We start from the raw sequence: 22,139 nt of genomic DNA, 5'->3' as shown, positions 1-22,139 counted from the left end.
GGGCCGACGGGAAATGAAGTCCAGGGGTCCTGCGCCGTCCTCGTGCTCACTGGGTAACGGAGTCTTTTTCGCCAGCCGGCCTCCCAGCGCCACGTTACATGCTGGGAAATGTAGTCCGAGACAGCCAAGAGGGACTAGGGCCATGGCACGGAGAGCGCGCCCATTGGTCGAATTTTCCAGGAAACGCTCAGCTGAGCAAAGGCCCCCCCCCCCGCGCTAGGTAATGTGACCCAAAAATGAGCCCTCGACCTCGCCGTTCTTCAGCCGCGGCGAAACTGTTTCCTAAGATCTATTTTGGCAGGTTCTGGTCTGAAAATTCCGAGTTTAGTGTTTTGCTTTTCTGAATTGAAGCAACTATTTATTGGCCTGGAATCTAGTCCTAGATAGAGCAAGGAGAATCACAAGTGTAAAGTGTCTTCAACCCGATAAACAATTCATTGAGTACCCTTCATGTGCAAAGCCACTCGTCTCCTGAGAAAAGGCCATATGCAACTTCAGTAAAATTAGAGTAAGAAGAAAAAACACAAGAGAAAGGCTACAAGGAAGTCTTTAAAAGATAGAGCTTTGTCCTTGTTTTAAAGATGTCTGGCAAATTCACGAAAAATGGAGAAGGGCAGGGGGTTGTGCGATCAATTCAAAGATTGTGTGCCTTTTACTAAACACACTGAAAAGAAGAAACAGATATTAAACCAGACTTGAATCATGTTCTCGAGTGGATAGCCAGGCATACAGTTAACTTAAAACACGGAAAAATTAAGACACAGCTCTGTGTTAGCCTAAGTTTCAAAAAAAGAAACGGGTGGGGACTACGGGAAGTTTTCGTTGGCCTCGCAGTACGACCAAGGCCTTCGGCTCTGCCGAAAGACACTACAGAATCGCCAACAAGGGAACTGAGAGTACTGGTCCCATCAGCTGAATAGCGTAAATGAAGAGCTGGAAGCCTGGTCTTCAAGACTGGTAGTGGGGCACATCGCAGGGCATGCCGGGGATTGTAGTCAGGGACATCCCGCTGCACCGCCCACCAACCGAGTTCCCGGGAGCCCCAGGTGGAGGCCGCCGCTCGACCCACAGCCGGGTAAGCGACCCTGCCAGAAAAGGAGACTGGCTCCCCTTTTTTCAAGCCTCGGAGTTTCCAAGAGTAACGAGGAGGGGGAGAGAGACTTCGAAGTTACCCTGGAGACACGCTCCCGCCCGCCCCTAGCCACGGGATGCCCTAGATGTCCTTATTAGGACAAGAGACTGGAGGGGGTGGGGCCAACCCGAACGCCCGCTCCAGGCTCCTTATAAGGCAGCCTCGGGAGGGAGGCGGGAGTTCGAAGCTGGCTCGGTGGGGGGTGGGGGTGGGGGGGGGCGGGGACGGGTTCGCTGTTGGGCGGAGTCTGGAGGGGCGGGCCTGGAGCTGCAGTTCCCGCCTCTCCGCTCCTCGAAGGCCCCAGACTAGCTCCTCGCGACTTCGGTAAAACAGCTGGGGGAGAATGTAACTCCCTGGCGAGATCCTGGAGCCGAACTCGGCTGTACGCGTCCCTCAACCTGGGACCCTTCTGCATAATCCTAAACCTAAACCTCCTTGAGGGTCTCCCACCTCCAAATGACTATGTGTTCTCCCTTTCCACCTTCGTCCGGGCTCTTAACGCCCCTGAATCTAACCAGGTGCCCATCTTAGACCCCCCCCCTACCCGCCCTCTGGCCCAGCACCTCCCATTTGTCCCCCTTCTACTTGTCCTCTGTTCCCTCCGTCCTCTTAGCTCTTCCCTGAATGTCCCCGACTTCGCGCCCCTCCTCCACTGCTGGATCTCCACGCCCCGCTCCCACCACCCCAGCTCGGGATCACCTTTTCTTCGGAGAGTCCTTTAGGTCCTCCTACATTACCTTTGTACCTTCATCCCCAGTACCCCTTTCTAGATGTCCCTCCTACAAATATACCTGCACTCATTCCCCCCCCCCCCCCACCTCTTGGGCTTTTCAGAAGCCCAGTCGCTCTCCAGCATCCTCAGCAAAGGTGAGACTGAAACTGACAGCCTCCGGTTCCTGGATATTAAGCACCACCCCCAGCCAGCCCTCCCAGCCACACGGGGGCGCTGTCGGCTTTCTGTCCCGCACAAAGAGGACCCCGCACTCGAATCTGGGATGGGAGGAAGGGGCGGATCAAGGCTGGGGTGTGGGGGTGTGGGTGGGGCCAGTCCAAAAGACTGGTTTGGGCCGGGAGGGGCGAGAGGGTGAAGGCCGGAGAAAAAGTGCTCGGCACCGACCACTTAGAGTAGTGCAGGGGCGGGGAGGGCAGCAGGAGGCTGTTCTCTAGTTAGTCCCCCGCGTGGGGCCACGTGATTGGAGAGGTCCCGCCCTCACCCTCCCGAGCCAGGTGTTCGAATCCCGTCTCCAGAACTGGCGGCGTCCCAGTCGGGTCGGCGTGAGGCGCCAGAGGACCCGCCCTGAGGCTAATGGCAGCGCCGGTCCGCCTGGGCCGGAAACGCCCGCTGCCCGTTTGCCCCAACCCGCTCTTCGTACGCTGGCTAACCGAATGGCGGGACGAGGCAGCCAGTAGGGGGCGCCGCACGCAATTCGTGTTTCAGAAGGTGGGTCCCGGCTCGACGCGGACAGGTGCGGGCGGAGCCAGACAACCAGGCCCACCCTGACCCAGTACGGTACCCCTGCCCCCCCCCCAGGCCCTGCGCTCCCTCCGGCGGTACCCACTGCCTCTGCGCAGCGGCAAGGAAGCTAAGATCCTACAGCACTTCGGAGACAGGCTCTGCCGTATGCTGGACCAGCGGCTGCAGCAGCACAAAGCATCAGGCGGTGAGCGCCAGAGTCAGGGTCGGTGGTCCCCTGAGCCTCCCCCAGGCGCAGCCTCCATAACCACCTGGGATACCTTAGCTTCAGGCTCCCCACTCACGTCCAAGTTGCTGTTTGACCTCAGGCTAGTGGCTGGCTTGCCGAATCTCACCCCTCTCACCCACCACGGGAGCTGGCAGCGTTCCAGACCTTCCCGCCTGCTGGATTCCGTGGCATTGACTCTCTTCTGCTCCCGCAGGTGACCATGCCCCGAGTTCACCATCCGGAGAGAAGAGTCCAGCCCGGGAAGGGCCCCTTGCCAGAGTCCAGGACTCTTCCAAGCCAGTGAGAAGTGGGCGAGGGCAGTGAAAAGGAAAGTGGGAGCACCGGGAGTAAGATTTTCTGGCTTGGGGGACTTGGCAGGCCTGCGTCCAGATCTGCCACCAGGAGGCCTGGCTTTGGGCAAATGACTTACTCTGGTACTCAGTTTTCTTCTCTGTAGATGGAGATCCTGAATGATAGTAGAGTCAGGTGAGAGTTCCATGACCAGGCTATTTAAGGGGCCAAGCCCAGTAAGTCGTGAGGTTTGCTATTATTGGCTTTTCTTGCCTTACCACCTCTGTTCTGCAGCCAATGGTAGAACTGAGGCTGGGTCAGGCAGACTACACCCCTCGCCCCACTCCCACCCCTGCAACCCTCTCGCCATCTCAGCCCAGGTTTACAGGTCATCTCATCATCTGACCCATTTTCCAGGTAGGGAAACCGAGAGGCGGCTGGGGGGACTTGTTCAGGGCCATGTAGCCTGCCGAGACAGAACCCGACCCTCAGCCCTGCCAGGGATTCAGTCCACGATAGCTGATTGGTTTCTGTGTCCAAAGCCTCGGTGTATCTTTCAGATTCCAGCCCAGCCCAAAGCAGGGGGCTCGGGCAGCTACTGGCCGGCTCGGCACTCCGGCGCACGCGGGGTACTGCTGCTGCTCTACAGGGAGCACCTGGTGAGCACGTGGCCAACCCAGGAGTCAGGAGCACCCAGGCAGTGGGGCCTGAGGCTCCTGGAAGAGGTCAGCCCCAGCACTGACACTCCCTTGGTTACATTTCTGCCTTGGTTACAGAATTCTAGTGGCCCCGGCTTCCTAACCAAGGAAGAGCTGCTGCAGAGGTGTGCCCAGAAAGCTCCCACGGTGAGCCCTGAGGTGGGAGAGGATGGAGCCGAGTGAAAGAATGGAGCTGTGGATCAGACCCTAAGCCCACCAGACACTTCTTGGAAGCAAGCAGTGGTTTGGGGCCCAGGGAGTTGGACTTATGGTAGCACCAGGAGCTTTCTAAGGATCTCCTCCCCTGTGGACAGGTGGCCCCTGGGAGTACTCGACCCTGGCCAGCCCTCCGCTCCCTCCTCCACAGGAACCTGGTTCTCAGGACACACCGGCCAGCCAGGTGGGGTCAACTACAGGGGCAGGCAGTGTGTGGGGGGGGAGAGAACGTGCATGACGTTCTGAGTGGGGCTCTACAGTCACCCAGCAAATTGCAGGCCTCGTGCTGTTGAGATGGGTGTGGGAAGGGAGGCCTTACTCCTAGGAGCCCATACTGGGGGAGTACCAAGAGGATCTGAGAGACCAAGCAGTAGGTAGGGTGCAGGAGAGGGTGCCACAGGTTATTGGAAGAGTAGAACAGCTTTGCTGAGGACACGGCGTTTGGACACGTCTTAGAATTTAGGAGGGAGAGATGTAGGAGGAGCACTCCAGAGAGGAGGGAAAGGTGATCTGAGATGTGCTTGTTGCAGACTGAGAAATGTCCCTGGGCAGGTCCAAAGGAGGCTGATCTGAGGAGCGAGAACACAGCCTGGGGGGTGACTTGTTTGTGCAAGGGTCGCCAAGGCTGGTGAGACCAGCCGAGCTGGGGGCAGGCAGGAGAGCCTGCCAGGTGCAAGTGAAAGAGGGAGATCTGTGTTCATCTACCAGGTACTCACTGACTCCGGAGGGTCTGGAGCTGGCCCAGAAGCTGGCTGAGTCAGAGGGCCTGAGCTCACTGAATGTGGACATCGGGCCAGAGCAGCCCCCTGGGGAGGAGCCAGAAGTGCCAGGAGCAGCCTCTGCTGAGCTGTGAGGAGGAGGGGGAGGGGCATGACGGGAGCAAAAGGGGTCCCAGAAATGAGGCCAGCCCTGTCTCCATCATCTACAGATGAGCTGCCCCACCCACTGTGGGTTGCGGGGGAGGGGGGGTAACTGCCTGACACTGATGTTCTGGCCTCAGACACACCAACACCCCTCTCCCCCTTGTAGTGGCGCCAGCGAAGGGAGTGTCCAGCAGCCGCCACTGGTGCTTGGGCCTGGAGAGTACAGGGTGCTCTTGTGTGTGGACGTTGGCGAAGCCAAGGGGTGAGTGGGGGTGAAGAGCAAAGGAGAGGATGCTGGGGTGGGGGGGTGACAGGGGCCTGCCCTGATCTGGGTCTCCTGTCTCACTACTGCAGGGCGGGGCACAGGCCAGAGCTGCTCCTTGAGCTACAGCGGCTGCGTGTGACCCACACAGTGCGCAGGCTACACGTCGGGGACTTTGTGTGGGTGGCTCAAGAGACCAGGCCCAGAGACCCAGGTAAGGGGTGTGGACAGAGGGCGGGTATCAGAGGCAGGGCCTGGTGGGTCGGGGAGGACTCGAGCCAGCAGAACCTTTCTTGGCCTCCCGGCAGCAAGACCTGGGGAGCTCGTCCTGGACCACATTGTGGAGCGCAAGCGGCTGGACGACCTGTGTAGCAGCATCATAGATGGCCGCTTCCACGAGCAGAAGGTTCCTAGACTGGTCTCGCCGTGCTCCCCGTTCCCTGTCTGCCCTAGGGCTCCTCCGCGGTCCAGAGGTGTCCACGGCACTTCGGGCTGGCCTCAAGGCAGAGCTCCCATGGCCACACCCCCGTCAGAGCTGCACCCAGGCAGCCCCAAGATCAGACCCCTCAGGGCCCCTGCAGGTGCACAGTAGGTGCGCAGGGTGACGGGGCTGGACTGAGCAGCACAGTCGAGACCCCTTGGGTGGCCAGGCCCTCCAGTCTGGGATAAGCAAGACGCAGACCTCAGTGTGGGTACTGGCTGCTGGGCTGACCATAGAGTCATGCCATGTGTAGGCCGAGAGGTTTGGAGAACGGACATCATTCAGAGATGGTGTAAGGCTTTTCCGCGCAGCGGTAATAACGGTGTGAGCAAAGGTGAAGGCCCTCTGAGACAGGCAGAGAAGCTAGGGAGGATGAGGAGGTGGCTTGGGAGGGCCAGGGTCCCGTGATGGTTTTGAATGTGACATAATGGACCGCTGGCCCATGGGCCTCCAGGCCTGACCCCCCTGCCTGCCACCCCAGTTCCGGCTGAAGCGTTGCGGCCTGGGCCACCGCGTGTACCTGGTGGAGGAGCATGGCTCAGCGGACCACCTCAGCCTTCCTGAGAGCACGCTGCTGCAGGCTGTCACCAACACTCAGGTGAGGCAAGAGGGCCAGGCCAGGCTGGTAGGGACCCCACGGTCCGTGGCTCCAGCCAGGAGTCCCCTTCCTCTCTTGGGTGGGTTCCTCTTCCCCAGGTCATCGATGGCTTCTTTGTGAAGCGCACGGCGGACATTAAGGAGTCAGCTGCTTATCTGGCCCTCTTGACTCGGGGCTTGCAGAGACTCTACCAGGTGAGCAGGCGCTCGTGTCCCTGGGCCCTATGCTCCCCACGAGGAAGTGAAGTGAGCAAGAGCCCTGTTTTTCAGGCTGGCCCCCAGAGGCCTAGGATTGGGCAAGGACTTGCTGGGGCTGGTCCCCGAGAGCTCTGTCCTGGCCTCAGTTCCCTCTTCCCTCAGGGCCATACCCTCCGCAGTCGCCCCTGGGGACCCTCAGGGGACCCTGAATCAAGGCCTGGGTCCTCCCCAAATCCTCTCTGCTCACTCTTCACCTTCAGTGACTTCAACACAGGAGCCGTCAAGAACAAGGTACTGCCTCCTCCCAGGGCCTCCTCATGCGGCCCCGCCCCGGCCCACTGCTGATACAGTCCTCCCCCCATCCCAGGCCCAGTCTGTGCGGGAGGTGTTCGCCCGGCAGCTGATGCAGGTGCGTGGGGTGAGTGGGGAGAAGGCAGCAGCCATAGTGGACCAGTACGGCACCCCTGCCAGGTAGGCCCCCCCAGAGCTCCTCGGGGGCCCTCTGCCCTTGCCCTGCCTGCGTGGAATTCAGCTATACCTATGCTTTGTGGAGGGGTCTGGCCCTGCCAGGGCTGGACAGACCCGACTGAGGTCACAGAGGTCAGGTGGTAGGGCAGACAGAGCCAGCTCAGACCAGACGGACCAGACAGGATCTCAGCCACTAGGGGAGGCTACAGGAGGGAGGGGGACCTGCTGCCTGGTGCAGCAGAGAAGGCTTCTGGAGGAGGGGGTTGGGCCATGAAGATGGGGCCAAGAATAGCCATACCTGGAGAACACTTGCCGCTGCATGAAGGGATGGTGAGCTGGATGGAATAGGGCCTTGAATGCCAGGCTCAGGAAGTGCAGCAGCGGTCCCGACTCCCCTACCCCATGCTGACCCCTTCTGCCTGTCTCCCCTGATGGTGGCCCAGCCACCCAGAGTGGGCCAGCTGTGTGCTATTGTCAAGCTTTAGAAACTCAAACACCCCACCCCGCCCCCAGCCTACTGGCCGCCTATGATGCCTGTGCCACCCCCAAGGAACAGGACATGCTGCTGAGCACCATCAAGTGTGGCCAACTGCAGAGGTGACGGCAAGGAAAAGAGCCCAGAGGGAGTGGCTGAGGCTGGGGTGCTCTGGCCCACGGCCTGGCCCTCACCTGCCTCTCTCTTTGTGCAGGAATCTGGGGCCCGCTCTGAGCAGGACCTTCTCCCAACTCTACTGCTGCTATGGCCCCCTGACCTGAGCTGTGCCATGAGGCTGACTCCACCTCCCCCCCCTTCACAGGCTAGCCAGCCTTTTAATCAGAATTTGTTGGGCTACAATAAAAATATAAGTATTTGCAGCTTTATGTATTATGGAGGTGATGCCACGCCCCAGCGGCCTAGTGAAGTATCCAGGCAGGAACTGGGGAGACCAGCAGGTCCAGTGGTTTTTAAACTGAGCTCCTCAGGACTCGGGTTCCCTGGGGGAGCATTGATACCATCCTGGGAGATGGGAGTCAGTGAGGCATTGCAACTTTGAATCTAGTTTATGTCATCAGAGTTCCTGATCAAATAACATTTCCTTTGATAACAGGTTCTGTATTTTGGAAAAGAAATGTTTGGAAAGTGCTCCTAGTCTAATTGCCTCGTTTTATGAATTAGAAAACTGAGGCCCAGGAAGCTACTAGGGTTTAGCCAAATTGAGGACAAGCTGGAATTGAAACCCAAGGCCTCCACTGTCTACCATCGGGTTTCCTAGGTCCCCCACAAACCAGTCAAACCCCAATTCCTGGGCTGGGTCCTGGAGTCTGCAGCCTTCTTACGTCCCTTCTCAAAGTGATTCCGACGTGCATGGTATGTGGATCAATCCCAGCCTTGGGGATGCAGTTCCCAGCTCCTACTATGGCGCCCCCTGAGCCTGGACAGAGACATCTCCGCCTTTAGGTGATTGGCCCGCCTCCCACAGCCTGGCCCCTTCCCCCCGTCCGGGGTTCACTACAGCGTTACCCACCCACCTCAGCCACCAGGACTCCTTCTTTCTCCCTTTATTGCCTTTCTCTTTCTACTCTTCACAACAGCATCTGCCCTTGCAGCGAGCACAGTCATCCCTGAGCCCCAAGCTCTTCGGCTGCAGGAAGCCTCTCCCTCCCTGAGGGCTCCCCACCCACTCCTCAGAAAGTGTAGGCCCCCACGAAGACGGTGAGTCTCAGTACAGAACTGGCCCGGTAGCTCATGAGGGAGTTCATGGTGACCATCTCGAGGTCCAGCACGTACTCCCGGGGGCCCGTCACAGGCCGGGCGAGGACCAGCATGGCGCTGACATTGTTGATTTGCTGCAGGGTACAGTGGGTGGGGGGACACGTAGATTGCATCAACCTACATGCCAAGACCCTGCCCCAGCATCACCTCCCTGTCCCGTATCTTGAACCCACAAGCAGTTGGCTGTGAAGTAGAGAGCCCAGCAGGCTGCGGCCTCAGGCTCTCATCGGCTCTGTGATACCCTTGACATGTCGGCTCTGGTGCACCCAGGCTCCCGCCCTCGGAAATGTCCCGCTGGTGCTCTTCCCACCCTTTCCACCTAGTTCTTTTGTCTAACCAGGGTCAACTGATGATTCAAGGCCAGGTGGGAGACTCTTGGGAGTGGTGGGGCCTTTGGTGACCTGGAGCAGGCAGACTTCCCTTCAGAGCATCCAATTTCAGAAAGAGAAAACAAGGACTGATATCAGATAAACCCCTTGGATCCCTCTCATTGTGAATCATGCCTGGATCCCTCCTTCCTAATAGCTCCACCAGCAGAGAGCTGGATTCTTGGACCCCGGGCCCCCCACACCAACCCCTGCTGCCTCTCTCTCCAAGGCCCAGCTCCATCTGCTTGCCTTCCCCAGATTCTGCTGTGTCTGTTACCTGGGCGGGCCTCTCATGCCAGTGCCTTGTTCTAAGGGTGAAGAAATTGAGGCCACATACGGAAACCAGTGCAGGGACTCAAACCCCAGTGTCCAAGTGCCTGGTTAGAATTGCATTTAACAACCTGTAGTTTGTACCGAGGGAATTTAGAATACCCCTACCTTTCTACAGAAATTCCACCTCCCGGGGGGCGGGGCTTTGAGAGAAGAGGCGGGACATGGTGGTAGAGCCGAGTCTCCCACTTAAGGTTTCCTGGAATTCAATTTTGGATTACGCATGTCAGTTGAGGGGTGCAGTTAGGGGAAAGCCTTACCCTAATGTAGAAGTCCCCCTGCGAGTTTCCCGCACGGATCTGAAAGGCATTGTAGGCGCCAGGGTAGACAGAGGTCGCTTGGATCTGGAACACATCCGCGGGCACACTCCTCTCCGAGGTGATGCTCATGTAGCGGTGCACGATGGACGAGGGCTGCTCCCGGCACAGGGGGTTGGAGGCCGGGCAGAGGCAGCGACTAGAGACCCCGAAATGGGGACACGAATGAGGTCCTGGCCCACACCCCAAATTTGGTCCCACCCCTAAAAATAGGGATCCCCCAAAGATCCTCCCACTCCTGCTAGAACAGTTCGCATGGTTGTCATGAAGGACTACAATTCCCATAGGCCCTCGAGGCACTAGCCTGCCCGAATGGCAGCCCGTCAGCCGCGGAGCCCTCTGGGAGTCGCAGGTTCTGCGGGGGGGGGGGGGGGGGGGTCTGGCGTCGCGACGACTCACTTGTCAGACACCTGGATGTAGGGCTCCACGCAGCGGTTGGTGTCCACGCAGCGGTAGCCCCCGTGGAAGTTGACACAGGTTTGGGCCTCAGAGCACTGGTGCGCGCCTGACTCACACTCATCAATGTCTGTGTCAGGGGAAAGGGGCTGGAACCCAGACATCAGGCCACCAGCCCCTGATACCACCCTATGCGCCCCACTGGGGCCCCCTGTACCTTGGCAGAGGCGCGTGGCCAGCAGCTGGTAGCCCTGCGGGCAGTGGCAGGAGAAGCGGCCAGGCTCGTTGACACAGCGGTACTGGCAGAGATAACTGGAGTAGCTGCACTCGTCGATATCTGAGGGAGAGTGTGGATGAGGGCTCTGGACCGAAGGCGATCCTCTCAATTCAGTCCCATAAAGGTTTACAGAGAGAGCCCAGCCCTATGTTAGGCTCAGTATGGAAAGATAGAGCAGGGTGAGACAAACCATGCAAAGCTCAGCGAGGGATCAGAGGACTCAAAGAAAGGTCTGCCCAGACCGCCCAGCTCCCAGATCTCTCTGCCCCAGCACAGCAAGACAATACTGAATGCAAGCACTATGAATCTAGAGGCTTGGCTTTAAGACCTGACTGAGTTTGGGGAACCTCAATGTCCCTGTCAATAAAATGAGTGGGTTAGACTAGATGAGCCTTGAGGACCCAGCCTGTTACGGTTTCCAGTAACTTGCCCAATTCCTGCAACCCACAACCAGCCTAAGCATACAGCCCCCTCCTGCCAACTGCGTGCTCACAGGCAGGAGCCACGGTTTCTGCTCTGGATCCCTTCATGCTGCCTAGCACCGAGCCGGGTACCAGTGGGGCTGTAGAGCAGCAAAGCCTAACATAGACAGGGTACCTGCCCAGCTGACAAGGAGTGAGAAGTGCAGAGTGGAACCCTGGTGCCACCTCACCCTAGCTGTATGACCTTGGGCAAGTCACTTAACCTCTCCTCGTTGAAGGACTTTATGCTTACTATTTCTTTTAACAATCCTCCCCCCAAAACCTCGAGGGAGACATTACCATCCTCATTTTGCAGAGGAAGGAAAAATTCATACTTTCATCATAGGATTGCTGGCAGGATTAAACGAGGCCAAGTATGTAAGGGAAATGTGCTGCACAGAGAAGGTTTTCAACAAATGGTAGTTCACTTTAAAACGTTGTGGCTTGGGACTTGATGAAGCTTGTCTTGTTCTGTCCCACTCCATCCTCAAGACAACCCATTTTACAGAAGTAGAAATGGGCTCAAAAGAGTGGCGGGCCCTAGTCTAGGATTTGAATGCAGGTCCACCTGACTCCCAAAGAGGGGAGCACCCACATCCTTTGCCAGTCTCCCCTCTGAGCTTCAGTGCTCCCTCCTGCTTCCCTCCGTGCCTTCCTCCCAACCCCACCCCAGGCTGGGAGTTCTGGTGGGCAGGTGTGCAGGTGCCCTGCAATCAGCCAGGGGTGGAACACAGAGGAGGTAGGTGGGTACAGAATGGATGGGACACGGAGGCATCAAATGGAGGACTGTGTGGCAGGAAACACAGCATGACACAGGGCCTCGGAGGCCCGTGGAGGAGCCCAGGGGAGTGGGGGGGCTCTCACCATTGCAGGAGAAGCCATCTCGATGCAGCTCATAGCCCTGGTGGCAGCGACACAGGAAGGTCCCGTAGGAATTGAAGCAGCGCTGCTCACATGGAGCCCCCATGTCACATTCGTTCACATCTGGGGATTCAGAGAAGAAAAAAACCCAGACGGGGTGGAAAGCCAAGGAGCCGCCCAGAGGGCCCACTTTCCCTAGGCTGGTCAGAAAGCGAGCTCCGGCGCCCCGCCCCGTCCTGCCCGGGGCCCAGGAGCCTGGCCTGGCCCAGCCTCACCTACGCAGGAGCGGTTGTTGGGCCCCAACTGGAAGCCTGGCTCGCACTGGCAGCGAAAGGAGCCGGGCAGGTTGACACAGCGGTGCTGGCAGTAACGGTAACGGCACTCATCTATATCTGGGAGGGAGGCCGGGGGAAGGGGGCAGAGCGCACAGGTCAGCAGGCACGCAAGGCCTCACCGCCCACAGTCTCGCCTGGGTCTGGAGGGCTGAGTTGGGCCAGGTCAGCTAGGACGCACACACAGACCCTCACAGTCCTGTGACCGGTGACAGGAAGGCAGAGGTGGCAGGGAACGAGGGTCGAGCCTGGCGGTGAGCTGGCATGGGGGGTCAGGTGCTAGGGTGAGAGCCAGGCCAAGGGCACGGAGCAGGGACAGAGAGGCTCTTCCCCAGACTCACCCACACATTCAGGCCCAATCTTGCGGTAGCCGTCGGGGCAGGTGCACTGGTAGGAGCCGGGCAGGTTATGACACTCCTGGCTGGGGCGGCAGTCGTGCAAGGCCTGGGCACACTCGTCCACGTCTGCAGGAGACACCACTGAGCCCCGGCCTGGGAGCCCATGCACCACCCAACGTGACAGACACCTCCACACGGAAGGACACAGGTCAGGTACCGCTCACGTGGGTGTGTGGATAATTGGCACCCCCGAGAAAGAAGCACATGAATTAGACCCTCCCGACAGCACAAATAATAGTCCATCAGCCAGGGAGCCAACAGGAGAGGCACCCCTAAGCGCACAGGAAATAAGGCCCTGCCCAGACTCCCAGGAATGCTGATTCCAGGGCCTTCCTCCTCCAAGGCCCATGGCAGCCAGGGGTGGGGTCCAGATCAGGAAGAGGGTAGGGAGCAGAGCTCTGGCAGTGGGTCTCCAGCAGTTGAGAAGGGGGTACCAGGTGCTGGCTGCAGCAGTAGGACAGGAGCTGGGACCAGCTGTGGCAGGCCCCGCACAAAGTGAGGATCTGGATGGCAATCCTAGTAACCCTTGCTTTTGAGCAAGGGAGCAACTGAGGTCTGATTTTGTTTTTGGGTTTTTTTTTTAAGGATTTTATTTATTTATTCGACAGATAGATAAGAGAGAGAGCACAAGTAGGCAGACTGGCAGGCAGAAGGAGAGGGAGAAGCAGGCTCTCTGCCGAGCAGGGAGCCGGACGTGGGGCTCGATCCTAGGACCCCAGCATCATGACCTGAGCCGAAGGCAGCCGCTTAACAGACTGAGCCACCCAGGCACCCCGAGGTCTGAGTTTTTAAGATGCAGTGATAGATGCTTAGCAGGAGGACCGAAAGCCCTGGTGCCAAGGTGACCCTCACTCACCCACACAGCGCTCTTGCTCGTCAGGTTCGTAGCCTGGTAGGCAGGGGTTGGGGTGTTCAGCGGGGGGCACTGGTGGTGGCGGTCCCTCGCCATGCAGGTCATTTATGACGGCAGCTGAGCGGGGCAGGCACAGGTAGCCCCCATAGTGGTTGATGCATTTCATCTCCCCCTTGCAGGCCTCAGGGATGGTCAGGCACTCGTTGACATCTGCAGAGAGGGGCCTGCTGGGCACAGCCAGTCTCCTGGGCTGGCTGTGAAGTGGACGGCAGGCAGGAGCCCAGCTCGGCCTTCTATAAGCTGTGTGACCCAGGCAAGGCCTTCTCTTTCTACTCACCGAGCTAAGGTTGCTTGCCCAGGACCCCTCCCCAAGGCCTGCCAGGGCTGATGGTGGTGGTGGGGGTTGGTGACTGTTCCCAGAGTCACCCCCATACTCTTGTCCCCAAGAGGGTCTCTACCCCTCCCCAAAGCCCTGGCCCTGGCTCAGCCCAAGAGTGACATGCAGGCCTCCTTACCCCCACCCCATAGACACTGCCCTCCCAGGCCCTGATGGGACAGAGCTTGATAGAAGACTGGTTAGAGGTATCCAAGACCCAGCTCCTCTGGGCAGTGCCCTGTTGCTCTCCTGCCTCCTGAGGGGTGGGGGCAGGGTGTCCTGGGTTTCTCTGAGAGGGAGGGGCCTGCATGGCTTCTCCACCCCTAGCTGAGCTGGCCCCCAGAGAATCAGAGCTGGCCTCTGCCAAGCCAGGCTGGGCAGACGACAGGTCATCGGGCTCCCCGATGCTGCTCTTGGAGCTAAGGTGCCAATCCGTTTCCCAGTTCCTGGGGGTGGCTCAGTCCCCCAGGCACACTCACCCCGGCAGTGCTGGCTGTCGGGGTCCCACTCATAGCCATCTGTGCATTCCTACAAAGGGACCAGAGATGACCAGTAGTCATCCCCAGTCCCCTTCAAATGACCAGGCCAAGATCAGGGCCTGAGCCTGGCCACCCTCCCAGCCTGCTCCAAACAATGGCCCCCCAGATGCTTCACCAACCAGGGGAGGGAGAATCTTCCCCCAGGATCCTGGTCTCTGCGCCCTACCCAGCCCATCCCAGGCCCGTGGCCCCGCTGTCCCCACCGTGTAGCTGTCGGGCTCCTCGGAATCCTGGGGAGACGCTGCCCCCAAAAGCAGCAGCAACAGCGCCCAGAGCAGTAGAGACCCGGGGAGGCAGGAGGCGAAGGGGAGCATCCTGGGGCTGGGAGGTGGTGGTGGTGCAGGGGTAGTGGGGGAAGGGGGGTCAGGACGCTTCTGCCACGCACCCCCCATGCCCCGTTCGAGGACTCAGACCCCTGGCCCCGGCCGCCTCCCGCTCGGGGCCGGGCTTGGGGCCCCGGAGCTTCCCAGGGCCGAGGGCCCACTCCTCCCGCGGCCGGGGTTCGGGGCCCACCCGTCCGCGGCCGCCCCGCCCCCGCCCGGTCCCCTAGTGGCGCGGGCTCAGGAGCGCGGGCCTCTCGGCTCTGCGCTGACGCCGACTCGGCCGAGACTCCGGCTCGCGCCCTCCCCCCACGGACCGCCACTCACTTGAGCCCGCGACGCCCCCGGGGCCCGCGTCTCCGGCCGCTCGGCTGGTTCGGGCAGTGCCTGCGGGCAGACGGACGGGTGGACGGCGCAGCTCCCTGGACGCGCGGCCCCAGGAAGCGCCCCCCGCCCGCCCGCCCGCCCGCCCGCCGCGGCGCGGCCCACCCCGGCGCCTCCGCCCGCCCCTCGGCGGATTCCTGAGCCCGCGCCAGGGGGAGGGACCCCGACCCCCCGCTTCTCCGCCCCCGGCCAGCCGCAGGCCCCCACCCGGTCCCCCGCGGCGCTGCGCGGAGCCGCCTCCCGGCGCAGGGCCAGGGTACCCCTAGATCCCCACCCTGGGGGCATGGCCTTGATGCCAGGCCCCCAGACTCACCCGGGAGCCCCTAAGCCCTCACTTTACGCAACCCAGAATGTCATCCTGCCCACCTGGACCCTACCTAATCCGGGCTCCTAGAATTCCACCCTGTGCACCCACCTAATGCCAGGGCCTCCACACTCTGCCCCTCCCAGAATGTCATCCCGGGCACCTGGACCCCACCCAATCCTGGAGCTTCCAGACCCTCGCTCTACCCCCTCCAGAATCTTATTCTGTGCACCCGGACAGTCCCTCTGGGAATACCAAAATTTCATTCAGGGTCCCCAGACCCTCGCCCGAGGACAAGACGCTCTCAGGCCCAGAACTGTTCATCTCTGTCCCTTCTCTCCTCCATCCCTAGGTCTGTCAGCCAGGTGGTCCCTTCACTCGAGGACAGCCTCCTCCCAACAATCGGTCCGCGAAACTACAACAGTTTGGGAGCGGGGTCCGCAGTTGCCTTTTGGCCCAGAATGAATGGAAGCCCCTGAGAAGGCACGCAGGGCTGAACTTTCGCGTCCAGGACGCCCGAGTCCGGTGCCAGTGCCTTACCGGCCCTCCTCCCAAATGGGTCCCCACCCCCACCCCCAACCCCGGGATTTCTGCCTTCTCTTTCAAGCAGAGGGAGCGCCTTTTGGGGAGGAGTTTGGGCGGAGTTGGCTCCCAGGAAGGGGCGGAGCCTCCTCCTGCCCACGTCTCAGGGCGGGGCCGGACGGGAAAGGGACGCGTGTCCAGGGATCTCCGGCCGGGGGCAGACGAAGTGCGGGAACTGCTGAGCCCAACCTTCCCTTTCCCACCCTTGTTTATCCTCACGATCGCCCCCAGTGCAGCCCTGCCCAGGAAGAGGGTGTGCTGATGGGGGCACGTGGATCCCGAGGTCAGCCCTGGGGTTCAAGGTGAATTGGAGAGTGCACCCCCCCACCCCCCAGATCCTTCCCAGCCACTGGGGCGAGGATGCTAAAAATAATAGCTCTTTAAAACCAAAAGATAGGCAATAACAAGTGTTGGCGAGGATATGGAGAAATTGGAACCCTCATACACTATGGGTGGGAATGTAGGATGGTCCTCTTTGGAAAACAGTTTGGCAGGACCTCAAAATGTTACCACATGACCCAGAAATTTCACTCCCCTGTATATACCCAAGGGAATTGAAAACATATGTCCACCCAGAAAGATCTATACACAACATTCATAGCAACACTATTCATAAGAACCAAAACGTAGAAACAATCTAACGTCCATTAATTGATGAATGGATAAACAAAATGTGGTAATATGCTGGAATGTTATTCAGTCATAAAAAGGAATGAAGTACTGATGTGTGCTAAAACAAGGATGAATCTTGAAAATATTTCCCTAGGTGGAAGAAGCCAGACACAAACATCCTCATATTCCACTTATAGGACACATCAGAATAGAGAAATCTAGGAGACAAATTAGTATTTGCCAGGGGAAGGGGGAACTAGGGGGTGATGGCTAATGGACATGGGGTTTCTTTTGGGGTGATGAAAATACTCTGAAATCAGATGGTGGTGATTGTCCAGTTATGCAAATACACTAAAACCACTGAATTGTGTAAAGTTTTTTTAAAAAATTTTTTATTTAAGTAATCTCTACACTCCACATGGGGCTCAAACTCACAACCTCGAGATCATGAGTCTTGTGCTCTTCTGACTGAGCCAGCCAGGTGCTCCAGTGAATTGTACACTTTAAAAAGGCTGAATCTTGGGATGCCTGGGTGGCTCAGTTGGTTAAGTGTCTGCCTTCAGCTCAGGTCATGATCCCAGGGTCCTGGGATCAAGTCCCGCATGGGGCTCCTTGCTCAGCAAGAAGCCTGCTTCTCCCCTGCCTGCTGTTCCCCCTGCTTGTGCGTGCTCTCTCTGTCAAATAAATAAATAAAATCTTTTTTAAAAAAAAGGCTGAATTTTATGTCTTGTAAATTATGTCTCAATAAAGCTATTTAAAAAAATAATAAAAATAATAGCTCTTGATTATCAAGGCATAACCTTTCCAGGCACCTGCATGCACCTCATGCAATCCTGCCAAGCCAGGGAAGGGGCGCTGTTACCACCCTATTTCATAGATGAGAGAGGCTGAGATTTGTCCAGGAAAAGCTAGAGTGGTAAGGACAGGATTCGAACTCGAGTCACTCTGATTCCAAGACTCTGGGCTCCCTGCCTCTGAGTATTAAGGACCCACCATTTGAACACCAGGGTCATAGGTGCCCACAGTCATTCCACTCAAAGGCATTGTTGCCACTTAGAGATGAGGATCTGAGGCCCAGAGGGGAATGACTGGGTACACAGTTGGTGACTCAACTTTTGAGTCCTTGCAGTGTTAGGCGTTGAGTACGCCCGCCACTCAGGGTTGCCTCCTCGCAATGCTTCTCCTGACCTCCAGGACCCTGACTTTCCCTGCCCTCATCCCTTCTGCACTCAACGTGGCCCCTCATCCCCATCCCCAGACTGTGCTAAGAATCTGGGTGGCTCAGTCGTTAAGCATCTGCCTTCAGCTCGGGTCATGATCCCAGGGTCCTGGGATCGAGCCCCGCATCGGGCTCCCTGCTCTGCGGGAAGCCTGCTTCTCTCTCTCCCACTCCCCCTGCTTGTGTTCCCTCTCTCACTGTGTCTCTCTGTCAAATAAATAAAATCTTAAAAAAGAATGAGGAACAGAACAAGGCAGTAGCCGCCACTTACTGTACCCTAGACCCTGAACTTTCCTATTTAAAACCCATGACAGCCGGAGCGCCTGGGTGGCTCAGTCAGTTAAGTGCCCGCCTTCGGCTCAGGTCATGATCCCAGAATCGAGCCCCACGTCCAGCTCCCTGCTCAGCAGAGAGCCTGCTTCTCCCTCTCCCTCCTGCTCCCCTCGCCTTGTGCTGTCAAATAAATAAATAAATAAAATCTTTAAAAAAAATTAAAAAAAAAAAACCCAAATGACAACCACTTGTTAGGTCTACAAACACCCAAGCCTGCTCAGGGCTGGGCCCTGGCTTGGGTGCGGAGGACATAAGTGCATCAGATGCTTCTGGTGTGGCTGGGAGGCAGGCACAGCAGGGGCTCAAGGGGCTGCAGGTTACACCAGAGGATGGGGAGCAGCAAAGGCTTCTTGGAGGATGACCCTTGAGCTGACTCAGTTTCCCAGGATGAGCAAGAGTGCTCCCCAGGGGTCAATGACCACCCTCCATCCCCACCCAGGGCTTCAAAACCTGTGGCACCCATAGCCCCCTGGACTTCCCTGTCACAACACTGATGTCCATATATGGCAACTGCTCACTTGGGATCTGTCTATTCCTGTTTCCTTAAGGACAGATCCTTCTCTGTACCCCTAGAATTGCCCAGAACAGGGTGGGCAGCGGGTCTCTGCTGAATGAAGAAAAAGGGTGGAGTGGGAAACAGGCAGGCTGAGGGCTGTAGGGGACAAAGGCCTAAAGGCCGGAGGCAGCTCTTGTTATCAAGGGGTCCACCTCCCCCTCTCAAACTGGTTTCTCCTTTGCGGTTTCTCCAGCTCCGCCCTCTCAGCCCCTCCAGCTTGGTTTGCACAGCTTCCTGCTCCCAGCACTCTCGCCTGCAGCACCATGGCAGTAATTGTCTACCTTTCCTGCCTCCTGGCCCTGTTGGTGGCAGGCCTGCCCCAAGGCATCAAGGGCTCCCTCAGGAACAAGGTAAGTGCCCCCCCCGCCCCCCCCCACCGCTTCCCAACCTCTTCCCTCTGTGAGACTCCTGCCTAGGGCTCACCCTTTCAGAAACAACTGCCTTATTCCCATTTCTCAGAGAAAGCAACTGAGGCTGGAGAGGTGATTGACATGATGCCATGAGGCCCAAGCTAACGCAGGGAGACAGTGCAGGTTAAGCAGCTGATCCCCTAGCCCCATCCCTGCATGGCTAGAAGGCGAGGTGTGGTCCCAGCAATGACTCCTCACCTGCTCTCCCCCCACCCCCTTGGTTCCTTGCCAGGACCCAGGTCCCCAGCCACTGGAGCTGAAACAGGTCTTCATGTTGTTCCAGATCCAGTACAACCGGAGTTACTCAAACCCAGAAGGTATCATGGGGCATGTACATCTCCAGTCCCATCCCCGTCTCTCACTTTAATAGATAAGGAAATCAAGATTCCAGGTGGGGAATGGGCTGGGCCAAAGCCCCTCAGCAGGAAAGTTGGCAGGGCTGGGGGTGTACTCCCTGGTTTCCTAAATGCACAAGGGGCAACAGGATCACTCCTTGCTATGAATTTGGAGGGCAGGCAGCAGCTGTTGGGGGTCTACCCGTCCCAGAGGACCCCTTGCCTCCACAGCCACTTTCTTGTCCCTCCGCACAGCAGGCCGACTACCATCTAGTCATGAGTTCCTTCAGAAACACCAAGGATATTCATCTTGTCCTCAAGCTGGGGACTCACTCTCCACGCCCAGGTCCCAGCCCTGCTCCTGCTGTCTCTCTGGGTCTCGTCTTCCATAGGGGGATGGTCTGTGGGCATCTTTCAGCCCAGGCTGCCCATGCCATGGACCCATACCCCACCCCTTCCCCACCTTCACCATATTCCAGCTCGGAACATGCAGTCAGAGGTGTGAAGGGAGAATATGACCTGGCAGGAAGCCAGTCTCTGACCACCCACCTTTAACTTCTGAGTCACTCTGCCTTCAGACCCTTTACGTGTCTTCCCTGTGGGTGGGCAGAGATGTCCCCCTTACTGCCTCTGAGGAAAATCCAACCCTAGAGGGGCTGGGGAGCCACTTCCTTGGCCCAGATGTCTGTGGTGGGGCCTGCAGTGGCCACAAGAAAGGAGCTGTGCTCACCTGGCTGGGTGTGAGTGGGAGGATGCCCAGCCAGCGGCCACTTCCTGCCTCTGGGGGCTTGGGAGGCCGCCTAGAACCACCCCCTATTTGCTCCAGAGTATGCTCGTCGCCTGGACATCTTTGCGCGCAACTTGGCCCACGCTCAGCAGCTGGAGGCGGAAGACTTGGGCACAGCCGAGTTTGGGGTGACTCCATTCAGTGACCTCACAGGTACTGGACGCTTCCTGGACCCTAGGTGATAGGTGGGGAGGCAGAGACTTCTGCAGGGATACTGGCGGATGGGCAGGGCGGACCTTCAGCTTTTATTTCCCAGAGAGAGGGAGCCCGAGGACCAGAGGCCTGTTTGCTTGCCCCAAATCACAAAAAACAGGGGCGGGTCCGGGTCCTAGTCCAGCTTAGGGGATGAGGCAGCAAGTGCAGGTGAATGCATCCCAGGAAGAAACCTGGCTTCTCTCTGGGCCTCCATACCCTTATGCTTATCTCCCAGGGTATCACGGGGACTCAGATAACCCAGTGTGTGGATGGCTCGAGTGGGAGAGGCAGAGTATGGGGGAGAAGGGGTCAAAGCTGTGACCCTGGCGGCCCTGTCCACCCACCCCCAGAGGAGGAGTTCGGCCAGCTCTATGGGCACCAGAGGATGGCTGGAGAGGCACCCAGCATGGGCAGAAAGGTGGGGTCTGAAGAGTCGGGGGAGTCACTGCCCTCCAGCTGTGACTGGCGGAGATTGAAGGGCATCATCTCACCCATCAGGCAGCAGGTACCTGCCCCCATCTGGCCCAGTCCAGCCTCGGTGGCATGGCGGGGGGCGGGGCGGGAGAGGCCCGGACACCTTCCCACCGCCCCCCTTCCCGGCCAGGAAAACTGCAACTGCTGCTGGGCCATGGCCACAGCGGGCAACATCGAGGCCCTGTGGGGCATCAAGTACAACCAGGTGGTGCAAGTCTCCGTGCAGGGTATGGCTGAAGGAGGGGGCATGTGGGGGGGGGGCACCAGGGCACGGTCAGCCCACACTGTCCCTTCTTGCGCCAGAGCTGCTTGACTGTGGCCGCTGTGGGGACGGCTGCAGGGGTGGCTTCGTCTGGGACGCCTTCATAACTGTCCTCAACAACAGTGAGTGCCCTGCCTCTCTGGGCAGCTTTTTGGGGGCAGGGGTGGGGGAGGGGGGGTGATGTTCGGGCGCTGAGCCTCAGCCCTGGCCTTGCTTATCTGCAGGTGGGTTGGCCAGTGAAAGGGACTACCCATTCCAGGGGGACGTCAAACCCCACAAGTGCCTGGCCAAGAAGTACAAGAAGGTGGCCTGGATCCAGGACTTCATCATGCTGCAGGACAACGAGAAGAGTGCGGGCAGAGCGGGGATGCGGGCAGAGCGGGGCAGGAGCAGGCCTGGGGGCAGGATGACAGACCAGGACAGAGGCAAAAGACTGGGCTAGAGACAGAGACGTAGGCACAGAGAGGTGGGGGGTGGGGTGGGGGTAGAACTATGAGGCAAGAGCAGGCGCAGAGAGGAAGCAGGGCCTAATAGTACCTTCTACCCCCAGCAATTGCCCGGTACCTGGCCACCGAAGGCCCCATCACCGTTACCATCAACATGAAGCTACTGCAGGTGGGAAAGGGTTGGGAATGGGGGGAGGGACATCTAGGGTAGGTGGCCTCACACTCAGCCCCTCTGCCCTTGCAGCAATACCAGAAGGGTGTGATCAAGGCCACACCCGCCACCTGTGACCCCCAGGTTGTGGACCATTCTGTCCTGCTGGTGGGTTTTGGGAAGAGCAAGTCGGTGGCGGGGAGGCGGGCAGAGGGAGGTGCATCCCAGCCTCATCCCCGCCGCTCAATCCCGTACTGGATCCTGAAGAACTCCTGGGGTGCTGAATGGGGTGAGGAGGTGAGTGTGATCTACCCGAGGGGACAGGGCAGGGCAGGCCTTGCCCCACCTTCTGGCTCTGACGTCCCCTGGACTTCCTAGGGCTATTTCCGGCTGCACCGTGGGAGTAATGCATGCGGCATCACCAAGTACCCGCTCACGGCCCGCGTGGACCTACCGGTGAAGAAGCGCCCAGTGTCCTGCCCTCCCTGAGCCTGCGCCGCCAAGCCTCAGCCCTCTCCCGCTATGCCTGCTGTCTCCTCGCCCCCACCCAAGCCTTTTGCCTGTCCTCCTAATCCTGCTATGGCTTGAATAAACCAAGATGAGCTCCCTGTCTTGCACGT

The 22,139-nt window shown here is 58.7% G+C and overlaps 3 protein-coding genes across 12 annotated transcripts; 2 read left to right on the top strand and 1 right to left on the bottom strand.

Annotated features, from left to right (window-relative positions):
* The first annotated feature begins 1,025 nt into the window (after positions 1 to 1,025).
* MUS81 (MUS81 structure-specific endonuclease subunit) lies at positions 1,026 to 7,743 on the top strand. Of its 9 annotated transcripts, none has more exons than XM_088017721.1 (16): positions 1,026 to 1,075; positions 2,360 to 2,573; positions 2,664 to 2,793; positions 3,029 to 3,114; positions 3,666 to 3,764; positions 3,882 to 3,950; positions 4,118 to 4,203; positions 4,728 to 4,868; positions 5,049 to 5,144; positions 5,237 to 5,358; positions 5,453 to 5,550; positions 6,107 to 6,223; positions 6,322 to 6,711; positions 6,788 to 6,891; positions 7,402 to 7,485; positions 7,578 to 7,743. In XM_088017721.1, exons 2-16 carry the CDS (start codon positions 2,439 to 2,441, stop codon positions 7,642 to 7,644), a joined length of 1,824 nt encoding a protein of 607 aa, XP_087873847.1. In that variant the 5' UTR covers positions 1,026 to 1,075; positions 2,360 to 2,438; the 3' UTR covers positions 7,645 to 7,743. The 9 variants fall into 9 exon arrangements, 6 of the variants coding, with proteins under 6 accessions (XP_087873847.1, XP_087873848.1, XP_087873850.1 ...); XM_088017722.1 differs by having other exon boundaries at positions 1,043 to 1,075; positions 2,381 to 2,573; XM_088017724.1 differs by lacking the exon at positions 1,026 to 1,075 and having other exon boundaries at positions 2,186 to 2,573; positions 6,322 to 6,417; positions 6,583 to 6,711.
* A 717-nt stretch (positions 7,744 to 8,460) lies between these two features.
* On the bottom strand, positions 8,461 to 14,845 carry EFEMP2 (EGF-like fibulin extracellular matrix protein 2). The gene is made up of 11 exons (XM_028118243.2): positions 14,797 to 14,845; positions 14,353 to 14,470; positions 14,090 to 14,138; positions 13,238 to 13,444; positions 12,325 to 12,447; positions 11,927 to 12,043; positions 11,655 to 11,774; positions 10,270 to 10,389; positions 10,056 to 10,182; positions 9,600 to 9,795; positions 8,461 to 8,715 (listed from the first exon to the last, which is right to left on the bottom strand). Exons 2-11 carry the CDS (start codon positions 14,461 to 14,463, stop codon positions 8,554 to 8,556), a joined length of 1,332 nt encoding a protein of 443 aa, XP_027974044.1. The 5' UTR covers positions 14,464 to 14,470; positions 14,797 to 14,845; the 3' UTR covers positions 8,461 to 8,553.
* A 3,846-nt stretch (positions 14,846 to 18,691) lies between these two features.
* On the top strand, positions 18,692 to 22,127 carry CTSW (cathepsin W). Of its 2 annotated transcripts, none has more exons than XM_028118184.2 (10): positions 18,692 to 18,809; positions 19,102 to 19,186; positions 20,031 to 20,144; positions 20,537 to 20,691; positions 20,791 to 20,887; positions 20,964 to 21,044; positions 21,147 to 21,272; positions 21,473 to 21,537; positions 21,664 to 21,816; positions 21,898 to 22,127. In XM_028118184.2, the coding sequence occupies exons 1-10, from the start codon at positions 18,723 to 18,725 to the stop codon at positions 22,006 to 22,008; spliced, it is 1,074 nt and encodes a 357-aa protein (XP_027973985.1). In that variant the 5' UTR covers positions 18,692 to 18,722; the 3' UTR covers positions 22,009 to 22,127. The 2 variants fall into 2 exon arrangements, with proteins under 2 accessions (XP_027973985.1, XP_027973984.1); XM_028118183.2 differs by having other exon boundaries at positions 21,613 to 21,816.
* The last annotated feature ends 12 nt before the right edge of the window (positions 22,128 to 22,139 follow it).

Source organism: Eumetopias jubatus, unplaced genomic scaffold (assembly GCF_037043125.1).
Source record: "Eumetopias jubatus isolate StellerSeaLion01/CBP00866 unplaced genomic scaffold, mEumJub1_p1.0 scaffold_13, whole genome shotgun sequence".
Classification (NCBI taxonomy): Eukaryota; Metazoa; Chordata; class Mammalia; order Carnivora; family Otariidae; genus Eumetopias; species Eumetopias jubatus.
Note: the sequence above shows the minus strand (reverse complement) of the source record. Positions and strands in the feature narration are given on the sequence as shown.